The sequence below is a fragment of the Leuresthes tenuis genome, unplaced genomic scaffold, assembly GCF_036924035.1.
Source record: "Leuresthes tenuis unplaced genomic scaffold, fLeuTen1.0.hap1 SCAF_9, whole genome shotgun sequence".
In the NCBI taxonomy this organism is placed as follows: domain Eukaryota; kingdom Metazoa; phylum Chordata; class Actinopteri; order Atheriniformes; family Atherinopsidae; genus Leuresthes; species Leuresthes tenuis.
The window spans coordinates 4,811,183-4,823,589 of NW_027325363.1; the positions used below are offsets into that span (position 1 = coordinate 4,811,183).

The 12,407-nt window shown below is 38.8% G+C and overlaps 1 protein-coding gene across 2 annotated transcripts in view; it reads right to left on the reverse strand.

Annotated features, from left to right (window-relative positions):
* Nucleotides 1-3,903, reverse strand: part of LOC140313973 (rho GTPase-activating protein 42) — a 65,201-nt gene extending 61,298 nt beyond the window's left edge. For both annotated transcript variants that reach the window (XM_072391974.1, XM_072391973.1), the window contains exon 1: nucleotides 3,587-3,903. In XM_072391974.1, coding sequence (XP_072248075.1) covers nucleotides 3,587-3,740 — 154 coding nt within the window. In that variant the 5' untranslated portion in view covers nucleotides 3,741-3,903. The remainder of the gene's footprint in view (nucleotides 1-3,586) is intronic.
* Nucleotides 3,904-12,407: the final 8,504 nt, after the last annotated feature.

A 12,407-nucleotide genomic window follows, 5' to 3' on the forward strand; every position in this document is an offset into this window, starting at 1 on the left:
ACAATCATTGTCTTTAACAATAATGAAAACTAAAACAAGATACTGTGTGTAAAAACACCATTTGTGATAAATCAGTGCACGCGTTTCATAGTGGCACACGTTTGCCATTAAAGTCCAAACTGCAGAGGGAGTTTGTTAACAAGCTGTACAGCGGAAATAAAAGTCATAACAACTAAAAGAAAATTTCACATAAGTGAACCTGTCGTCCCGACATTGAGGAGAGTTACTCCCTGTAGCTTCAGGGCACGTCTCAGGAGCTGCACGAGCAGCTCTGGGCCCATCTGCACCCACAGACCTCCCTCCACAGGTTTGCCAGTCACAAACACTTCATAGTCCTGTTTATACAACTCCTGATCAATGTCTGAGTTTCCTACCACCTCCACAAACACACCGCAGTATGACTGAATGCAGTATATTTTACACTGGCATCTATGAACAACGTCCCGACCTGTTCTCCTGAAACTGTCCAGAGTTCACAGGTGAAACTGGCTGGAGCTTGTTTGTTTGTTTGTTTGTTAAGATCCCCATTATCCAAGCAAAAGATATTCTTCCTGGGGTCTTTTCAAATCCATTTGAGCAAAATAAATAAGAAAACATATACTTAATACATACACATACAAACAAAACATATACAACAAACACCAAACCTAAACACTACCAGCTCCTACATTGAATCATTATACAAAGATTACACAAAGATACGCAGACCCACTTTACACTAATGGTCAAAATTAAGATCTGAATAATAATCTCTTAGTTTCATTTTAAAACTGACCATGTTTCTTTGTTGTGTGACATAATTCGGGAGGTCATTCCACTCCTTCATAGCTCTATATAATACTGTACATTGAGAAAGAGCCCTTGGTAAAATAAAATAACCTCTAGCAGCATGTCGAGTAGCATAATTATATATGTCTGAACTAAAAGATAATTTACTATATAAAATATATGGCATTTTTGTTGTTATAATGTTTCTAAGAAATACCATCAACAGATACAACAATCAATGCTTAACATCCAGCCAACAAAGATTTGCATGCATTTTACGAATATTCAACCTTCTTCCACAAGTAAGTGCAACGCGTGCAGCTTTGTTTTGCATAAGTTGCAGTTTTCTTATGTTGGCTGGTGATGTACCAAACAACTGTATAATAATCCATAAGTGACAAAACCAGTGCTTGAATAACTTGTTTAGAAATTTGTGTTGTTAAATAGCATCTCCTAATCATGGAGAGCATGTTTCCAATTTTGGTTATTATTCTCCTAATATGCATATCCCATGATAGTGTGTGATCTATGATAATTCCTAATAATTTTACCTCTTTCACCTGTGTAATTATTTGATTGTTAATCTTAACATGAAGCTCTGTGTTTGAACGTAATAAATAGTTTGATCCAATAAGCATGCTAGTTGTTTTTAACATGTTCAAAATCAATCCATTGGAATTAACCCATTCAGAAACCGACTTAATTTCTTCATTTAGATTTCTATTTAATTCATCAATGGTTTCTTCTGCACAATAAATTGTTGTATCATCAGCATACATTGTAATGCGAGTATTACAGGAGTAAAAAGAAACACTAGGAAAGTCATCTTACAATGTGATTGCTCTTATAAGCAACATTCAATAACAACCAATAGGAATACAGCTGAGAAAAGACACACTGAGTGAAAACCAAAAACGCACCCAAACGCAATAGAAGGAAATAACAGATGCAAAAACTTCATGTTTTTTACAAAAGCAGAAAATCTAGCTAAATTGTGTTTGAAGTGTTCTTGCAGCTCTTGTCATAACTCCACTGAGGAAAATGCAGAAAAAAAATGCATGGGAGAGGCTGCGTTATTGTGCATTGCACACTTTACACAGATCAAACATGATGGTCCAAAAATGAATATAATCATTCATTATATAAGTTAACGGTAATGGTCTTGCCCAAGGACACTTTCACATGTGGCCTGGGGAAGCCAGGAGTCAAACTACCAGCCTTCTGATTGGCAGACAACTGGTCTTCCTCCTGAGCTACAGCCACCCGAGTCACAGGAAGATTATAATTAACCACATGTAGACCACCTGTAGTGAGGCTTGTCTTTGATGTCATATTTATTAGGCACCGTAATTTGGGTGACACTGATAAAAGAGGTAAAAAAAAGAGAAATGTACGAAGGACAAGCAAGTACTGATAAAGTTTATCATTCAACAGGATTTCACAATGTAGGGCCCGGAAGTGGCCACAAGCAGGTGTAAGAAGTATTACATGTATAGTGGGAGTTCCTGTTCTGCGATATCTGCAAAACAAAGCTAACAGTGGATTTGTCCAAGGGTGTACAGTGGAGTAGAAATAAGTAATGAATGATCACAGCCAAAGTCAGCAAAGTTTTGAGCTTTCTCGAACTCATTGTGGTAATATGCTTTGAGATTGTAATGTGGCCAATGCCACTAATTTGAACCAGAAATAGTGCAAAATGTAAAATGTCTACTTTCGATAAGATATTATAACTTCTTGTGTGGTGAAATGTTTGTAAATCGCAACATTTCTCCTCTGGTTAATGTGTGTTTATGTATATAATGTGTAAATTGTTGGATTAGTAGAATTACTGCTTAACTGTCTCAACCACGAGAGCAGAAAAAAGCAAATACATGTGCAGTACATGTACTATATCGTGTAAGATAATGGCTATTTTTTTTTTCAAAAACTGTGTGAAAGTGTGAAAAGGCTGACACTTTCAGTATAGACTCCATTTGGCCATTTCAGGATGAACTGTGGGAAAAATGAATATCAAGCTGAGTGATGGGTTAGTGAGTGCTCTTCAAGGCACTGCTGTGCCCTTCTTATTATATCCCAACACTGCGGTTTTCCATATTTATTAGGCCTATATTTCTAATCTTTCTCCATTTCACCGACACACTTCTGACGTAAAGAGACCTAACTCCCTTCCCCACAGGCATACAGCAGGACAGGAAGTCTAGTTTAATCAGCATGTTGGAATTTAAAACTGACTTGGAATTACAGAGGACAATGACCCATGACAAAGTGATAGCATCCTCATTCCAACTGCCATTCAGCCCTAGTTCATGCACTCATTAAAGATGCTGAAGTGTCTTTTTCTCTACCTCTGTCATAAATGAATTGAAGTAACCACAATCTGGCAGTAGACTAATGATATCCATATGTCTGACTGTGGCCGTCTGACTGGGTATTACAGCAGCTTATGTTCATCCAACTCTGGTCTTTACTTTATGATCTGTAAAACAAGCCTTTGCATGCATGCAGTGTAGCCAGGGAGCCAGACACAAAGGCAAACAAATGTCTTGGAACTACAACAACCTCAGCTTAATGAATTATCTGTGGGTTTTATATAGATTTAAGCTCTTTAGTAGCATATCAATGACTCCCAAAAGGAGACCGCAAGCATATTCAGCTCGCGGTAGCTTGAGCTCAGAAAGGGGCCATTCAGGCAGCACACAGCAGACTTAGGTAAGCTCTAATGAATGCATCTCTGATTGCAAATCGCCTGTGGCTCAGGTAGTTGCAGTCTTTATTTCTGGACTCATGTGAGTTTAAGAAGACGTGTTGAAATACTTACTCTTGAGCGCAGTGATCAGCATATTTCCATCCTTGATTAGCTCTTTGATGAATTTATTTGTGCGCTCCAGCTCTATTTCATGGCATTTGAGGCGCTCTCTAAAGTCCGGGCTGTCCAAGAAAGAGTCACTGAACTCCAGAGTGGGGAGTCCCATTGTCCCTCAACGACAGCGCTGGCTTTCAAACTTTGTAACTCAGCGAGGAAAAGTGTTTCCTTTTCATCACGTAGCTCCGATGAAACACCAACTTCTAAGTTCCCAAAAAGAGGTTTTCCTGCTCTGCTTCGTTCCTAACTTCCGCTTTGAGTTTCCCCACTTTTTTTTCGGCTACTTGTCCACACACATAGTGGTCGTATGACTCCTGCTGGTTACTTTTAGATATTTTAAGAACAGCTGTTGGCTAATGTCCACCTCCAACATCAAGACTATAATTAATATGTTATCCTGGCTTCTTCCAAGTTGAAATATGAGTGACATACATCATATTAGCTTTGAATACAGAGTTCAAAGCTGGATATTTTAAATCAAAGTGGATAAAACATGAATATAAGTATCGGCATTTTTTAGGGTCTTTCAGGTCCTTAGCCAGAATAACTCTCACCCTACTTAACACTTAATCATCTTATCCACAAATCGCCACAATAAAGTAAAAACATCACCAGAATAAGCTGGTAAACAGTAAATAAACAGTACTAAATCATGAAGTAATATCCATTGAACACATACTAATGTTTTATTCAAAACATGAGCTGTGACTGTGCTAAAGACAATTTGCTGTCTTTGGCCAGCTTTGAGCCAAGGAATGATGTTTTCACATCATATATTGATGTCCATGTGTGCACTAGTTCTGTGCAGATTATAAAAAGAGGCTTTACATGGCTGAATGTTGGGACAAATTTTGTTGCTGCATCACATCCAAACTCATATGCAAACCTGGTTCTGTTGTAGGTTCCTATAAATTCACAAAATCAAGACCCTTTAAATTAATTATTTAACTCACTGTAACAATGATTCACTTAATTTTTTATTACTGATTTTAGTACAGTGATTTAATTTATTATATGTTGTTATTATACATTTTAAGCCCTGGCTTCACAGTCTTATCCGTATGGTAAATGAGACCAGGGGGGACACTTTCTAGTGAACTGTGTAGAAATTATGAGCAAGAATCCATCATACTGGAATTAGTGAGGGCTTGAGGAGAGGGATCTGAATTAATACCTTGGTAAATGGAAGTAATTAAACTAGAGTCTAATTGAAGTCGGGAATTTGTCACATTCCCCTCTTGCAACAGGGAAGGATTGTGAAAATAATGTCACACTCCAAATGAGAATTTTGTTAGGCATGAGGCGGAGGTTCTGTCACCAGTGGCAGTAAGTCATTTGGATGACTCTTTATTCTTATGGTACTTTACAGCATCAAGGGAGCTGGGAAGAGCTTTATCACTGAGCAGAGAGTAAAAAACAATCTCCATAGAGAGGTGGATCTTGCAGCTTTGGCAAGAACCAGCACACACAAATGAAAATGCATCAATAGCTTAATACCTCGTAATAAAGAGCAGACTAGGAGCTTTGTAAGTAGGAACAGGCTTTCGCTCTGTGGAAGGTCGTTGTGAGTGCTTCTTCCTTGATAACTTACAGCTTGTTCTCTCAACATACCTGCTTTGACTTTAGGTATCAAACAGATACACCATCAGAGACAGATAACCGTAGAGGGCAATGCCATTTGGCTGCAATTGAGAGCACAATATACATACAGTGCACAACAACACATTGGTTACCAAATAAAGATCATGTTAGCTTTTAGGCCTACTTGGACTGTCTGCATCCACATATTGAATAACATTTCCCATCACCTCGCCTATTACTGTTCTAACCTCTGATTTCACCTCTGTTGTTTTCATATAGGTTAGACTGAGTTTAGAGCAAGGTATGGAGAGTGATGTTGATACTTCAGGTGTGTCAGGTGTGAGCTTCAGTTAAACTGCCGTAAGGACATGGAAATGGAACAAAGATTGGCTTCTGGCCTCACTGAAGGACTCAGCAACAACAACAGTATCTGCCTCCTTACATGTTTGCATTTACAGTGATGAAATCTCATGTCTGGTAATGAAATTGAATGGAAACCCGACGTGAGTGATTCATTCACAGGAGCAACTTTCATCATGTCCACCAATAAAATCATTAAATTTGCATGTGACAAAGCTGGCCAGGGAGCCCAGTTTGCCTGGAGATATGTGATTATTGCAGCTGGGATAATGCCCTTGCATGCATTATGCACTTGGTGGGATATGACCATGGGAAAATAAATTGTTCAATCAACGGGAAATTCTCCAAAAATAAAACTAAATATGTGGCACATTCAAAGCTGCGTGTTGCTTTTGGATGATTTATGAAGAACAGCAGTTTAAAATGCAACTCAGCAACACGCCAGTAAAGATATGTGTATGATTAGCTGTATGAAGCATGGCTAATTGCAATCAAGAATAGCTGCCTGTGGAGTATTTGAAGGAAATTTGGTTTAATTAAGATGATTCTTTGAAAAAATGATGTCCCTGTACTCCTCTCACATTAAGTCATTCCCACATTTATATTAGTCATGCAAATATAAGTCTTCTGAGAAGCAATGCACGTGCCTTTGTCAGTGACTGAACCTATGGAGACCAACCAAGAGCTAAAAAGAAGCATAGGAAAATGCATGCATACACACAAGGTCCAACCACACAACATTTCACACACACTAAGTGACTGAGACATCTTTTTACATACCGTACAAGTGGGGGAAGAAATTAGATGTGAGACACGTCTTCCCACGTCCTAACTCTTGTTCTCACTGCATTAAACAGGGCTTCTCTGGTCCTGCTTGGTGGAAAATCAGCAGCTCAGAGATGGAAAAAAAGACTTGGATTTCACAAAAGATATCAATAATCTACATAGAATAAGAATTGATTATCGCTGAACTGATTTATGCACAAGTCAGGCAGGTTCTGATTAGATTTCCTTCTTAAATCATAGCATCACACAGTGGGGCAGTCTGTGTCGTGCAAAGATGTCTGGTCTTCTTGTGGTGGGAATGCTGGGGGGGGGTTGTTGGACCCTAACATGCCCCCATCAATTCCAGCTCGCATGCCATCATTTTGCAGCAGCAGCCCTCAGGGGTGTAGTTTGTTAAATTGACACGGTGCTCAGAGAAATGTGATACATTAGTGGAAACCCTGTTGCTTTGAGTTAATTGCAGTATGCACTCTGCAGCACTGAACTGGGTTATTGGGTAAAAGATGAAGACTTAGATGGACTATGAAAAATAAGTTTCTGCTCAATGCGCAGATCTCAGTTTTCCATCTGAGGGATTATGGAGTACAATAATTTGCAGCTAGCAGCTGTGGCTACAACACAGGAAGACATTGATATCACATTCAGTACCACAACTGGACAGTTTAGGTAAGCATCATGTATAAGTATATTTAAGACACTCTTCTTGGGATGGCAATTACGGCTAAATTATATGAGCTGTTTTCCTAATTAACAATTGACACAGCCATACATACTCATAATTTAAATCAGGTATTAAGGTAATTGCATAATTTCCGTACGGCACTCTTAGTTCCAGAGAACCAGATCTGTCACTCTTATCCATGCTCATGATTAATGACCCTAATTTAGACAGTTTTTTTAATCCAATCATGCTCTGACATTTCCTATCAGATGAATCCTTCCTCATTCTTTCTGTTGTTTATCTCCTGACAGTGCAATCTGCCAAAGTGGCAAATGGTTGGCTCTCATTTATGACTCCCATGTCCAGCTGACGTTCGAGCAGCTATGCATGATTACCTCCTCCTTACAAAACAAGGCATCTCTAAAGCATAGTGTCCACAGGGACTCCATTTATTGCGTTTCACTGCACAGTGAAAATTGGGATGGTAAGCTGTTTTAGTTTGAAATGCCACGGCCACACATGTGTTAAACCTTGGTGTCAGGTAAAGGACACATCCTCTGCAAAATCTTAGAGCTGTGGAGTAAATGCAATCCAGCACACATGAAGAGCCCATCTGTGTCTCAGTATCTGTAGCTTTTGACTGAGAAATCCTCCCAGCACACAAAAGAAAGGTTGCTCACAGGAGTGAAGCACTTTTATTTTTTGCCTCATTGACCTTCATAAGGTGATGCCTATCCAGGCGGAGCTCAGGTACAAATTTAAATCTGGATGATAAATTACAGGAACTGCTCCCCAGATTTTTAAATAAACAGGTTTTGCTGGGTCTTTGTCTTTAATTCGGAGCGGCACAGATCTAAAAGAGTCCTCTCAACGACAGCTGGATGTGAAAAATATGTGAAAATCTGTGGCTAATCTTTTCAATTACACTTGCCTCTCTTTTTATTCAAAGTGTTCTTTTTATGATCACTCAAAAGGTAACATAAAATTGAAATCAAAATAGTTTTTGTTGATGTTCAACCCAACAAATGCTAGTTCATTAGTTTTAAAGATGACAACTTAAGGAAAAATAATAAAGTCAAAAACTTTCACATATCTAGTAATTAGTTTAATCTGCTGTACAATTTATTTTATCCATCTGGTGGTAAATAAGATAAGAGCGAGTCGATATCCCAGTCCCAACAGAAAACAACAGATTGCAAGTAAAACTGGATCATTCCCTCTTTTGCCGCATATTCCATCTGGACTCAATGCTTTTAGACAGACTTTCTTCTTATGTGCCATTCTAGTTTGAAGCAATGCCATGGCTTCCTTTTTTGCATTAAATACTGGGCATTAGTAGCTTATGTCGGCGGATTTGATACAGAAGGAATTTGATACATTTCTGAGACAAACTTTTCCACTAGTGTGTGTTGTTGTATATTTTTTAGAGTTATGGCTTCTTTTACTGTTTTGAGAGGAGTTTTCAGAGTTTTGCTTTTGCAGAAATTGTGTTCTGATAACAGCAAAAATGTAGGCTTGTAGAACCCATGAAATGAGCATTTGTTTCAACACCGCCAGAGGCACGGAAGAGGTCATGGTTCAACATGGTGGATGAACAGGTGATACTCAAATTATGTCGCTTGTAAAGACGTGGTCGTGCTCATTTATTTGCTGAATGATTCTTTATTGAATGTCTTAATTAGTATTCTTTAGGCAGACCTAAGAAAGCTTTTGAGACACTCTTGATCAGATAAATCAGTATTAAGTGTTTTCATCAGAGAGAGAGAATTGCACAGGTCCTCTGATGCTCCAGACTACTCCTCAGGGAAGCTGGATTGTAATTTCAGATCCTTCGAAAAAGTTTTCCAATCATCTCTCCTTCTCATGGTTGAATTTAAAGCCCATTAGATTTACGTCACCTGAAGTTTCTCAAGCCAATATATATTTTTTCTTCTGACAGAGAAAAAGGGGCCAAGGAGATTAATGTCCACAAAGTATTCTTAGAAGAAATCATACAAACAATCCTCACAAAAGATATAATTGCACCACTGTGTCACAGCAAGTTCCCAGAGGCAAAGACGGGGTTTTATGTTTCTCAGTTAAGAAGTACAGAAGCGAGCAATTACACTGTAACTGAGAGGCACAAAGTTACTGAAACTGAGTTCTTTCCTTTCATAAACATTTATTGTAATCTGATATTCTGTATTATTTGTGCATTGATACGAGTGAAACATGGTAGGAACATGTCACATTCAGTAAATGAGGCAGCTTTAACCATTGGTTATGAAACCAAAAGGACATCGGAGCAGAGGCTGAAGAATTGATATTAGGGACATTTCAGGTTTGAGTGTGTTGTTAACTCAGGTGTGAGTTAAGGAAAGCTCCCTTTGAAGAGATCACTTTTCTCCAAGAGGAATGTGCTTTGAAGGAAAGGCTTAATAACTATGAAGCTTTCAATTTTAAAGGCACACAAGTACATGCCTTCACTGCTGGTGATTGACTGATGGAAGCTTTGTTTGCTCTCACTGGGATCTCTATAGCTTTGTGCCAGGGAATTGAAAAGGAAAAATAAGTCATTGTGTGGGTCATACCGGTGAAGAACACACAACTAAAAGCATTATATAACTTAAAGCAACAGTGGTCACTGCGATATTTCTGCACGGCACTGATAATATAAACTCTGCTCTTTCATGCTTACAGTGCATTCCAATTACCTTAAGATTCCCACAGTCCATCGGCATGGGGCATACAGTATCATCTGACAGGTCAACTGCAGCCACACAGGCGAAACAAAGCTAAATCCTGAGCACTGGCACAGATGAAAGACAGCACGTCCATGACAGCACCAGCCTCATCAGCAGTTACATAATTCTGGAAGCGCTCAATAGACTGATGTGTCTCAGATCATGATAAATGTGCTGCAGCTGTGCCTTTCAATCAAGTTTGTGACGTTTTGTAATGAGATCAGGAAATAAGGAATTTAATGGCAGGTAGTTCCCTTTTCCACTACACTACAGCTGTTGTTACTCCCTATAATAACAATTAGAATATATGTGTAGAACAGACCCAAATATGCTATGAAATCTTTATCTGACACCTGCCAATGTAGCCAGAGTTGCAAGTTGCAGGATCATAAAAAAGAGAATTTCGTACATTTCCAACAATTCAATTACAATTTTATTATTTGTTGTGGCATATGTGTAGTGCAGAAGTCCCACAGAAACAGCTCTGTCATTTTCCACCTCCTTTGGTTTATTCATTGTGTTAGGGGCTTTTGTTCATGCTTGAAGGATTTTGATTGACAAACTTCCAACTCGAACTTGGCACAGATGTTCCTGTTCAGTATTCCAGCCACTTAATTACTGTGTTCCATGTATACCTGCTTGCATCTTCATCTTAGCTGTGGTTTGGGTTTTCTGCTAATTGAAAGGTCGGAGGTTTGATCCCTGGCTTTTCACATATCGAAGTGCGAGGACAAGGCACTCAACCCTACTATGCCCTATTCATGCATTCTTTAATGTGTTTGTATGACAGAGAAAAATACACTGCATAGGTGGAAAAAGCATCATAATAAAAGCAGTATGAATATGATTGTGACTGGGTGAAGATGCTTGTAGTGTAAAACGTGCTTTTTTAGTTGTCAAAAACTGAAAAAAACGCTTAATTTTTTGTCCAATTTACTGTGCATCAGGGGCTGTCTTCCTGATGTACTCCTGGTTCTGGACAGTGCCTCTGATGCTAATTTGTCCTTCGCTTCCCTTCTGGGCCCCACCCATGTATTGACTGCCTTCACAAGGTACTTTGTCACCTCGCCTTGGTACAGGGTCACAGCTGCCCCATATATTCAGCTTAGATATGATATCATAATGTCCAGATATTAAACAAGGATTAAATTAAATACTTATCTTATTAGACACCAACAAGCATCTGCAACAGTGTTAACGTGTATAACCACATATTAGTGTGCATGTTATTTTAGTTAAAACAGATCTAAGTAAGCACAACTTTAGTAAAACTAGCCGTAATGATATTTGGATCAGTCATTTCTTAATGTTTCTTTCTGGGAATGAAGAAACAGGACCTGATTCCACCCATTTCTAAGTCCTTGCTGTGCAGCAGGGGCTTCTTTCATAAATGTAAAGCCATTATTTTCACTCCAAGCAAACATCATGCTTAACATTGCAATATAAGCCTACGTCTGAGTGTCAGGTGAGGTCAGGACTAATGACAATCTTGAGTGTGTGTAAAGGCAGCTTCAAAACTGTCATCTATCTCCTCACTAGAATGTCCTTACACAAGCACAATGCTGGTAAATAAGCAACAGGGAGTGGAGACTGCAGCTGACAGAAGCTCAATAATCCAAGGTCAAGGCACTTAACAGACAAAGACAAAAAGCTTAGCTAACCACTTTTTGTTTGCCTCACATCACTGGTAATGTCAGTCAGACCAAATGAGTGACAGCTTCCACTTTAAAGATTTATGCTAATCTAAAAGCTCACCTGTTGTCATGGTGTCAAGCTTTATGAGCATATCAGAACAGGAGGATGTGCACTACAGTTATAAAACATTTGTTTTTTGAACTCCTCTCAGAAATGTTTTCTATGACTTCTGCATTGCTGTTTAGATGTTCTGTGCACACACACGGCATCGTAGTAACCATGCTATCATTACCTCGTTTTCAGCTCATGGGTGCCTGAATTTATCTATGTCTGGAGAGCAGATTATGCGCTTAGCTTTCATGTGTCATGTCATGTGATGTACAGCTTTGCCAAACATCTCTCCCTGATAAGTGTGAGGTATTGTCAGAAGCAGAGGGAAAAAAACAGCTGATATTTGGATGTTCATGTGTGACAAATCCCCCTGTGAATTTGTCAGTGAGCGGCTGCAGATTATAAACAAACTGCTCAGAGAGGTGTGTGAGTGACACAGTTGAATGACCCACAGTCATCAATGTTTGATTTGAAATTATTACCAACCCCTTCTGGGCTTCAGGAAACACCTTTGACACACGCTCTTATATGTAATATATTTGTACAACATGGGAGATGGAACAGTAAAATAAATCTAGAATAGAATAAAAAAACTGCATCAAAATAAGTTATTTGATTGGTTGCTCGATGTCCATAATAGCTTGCTCGCACTTATATATTATGTAAATATAAAAACTCAGCAGAACCATCCTCAAGCGTCTATCAAATAGCATGAATGTTAATGCCTCTTTTGTTCCTCTATACGTTGCTACACCCACAACCAATCCGTGCTGACAACAACCAATGCCTTCAATCGTGGCTCCCTTACCGTATCTTTAACAATTTAGTTTCAGAGCAGATAATACACGTAAACAAATATTTTACAAACTCCAGTGGTTCCATATTTCATTGAAAATGAACACCAATAACAGTTTGCATA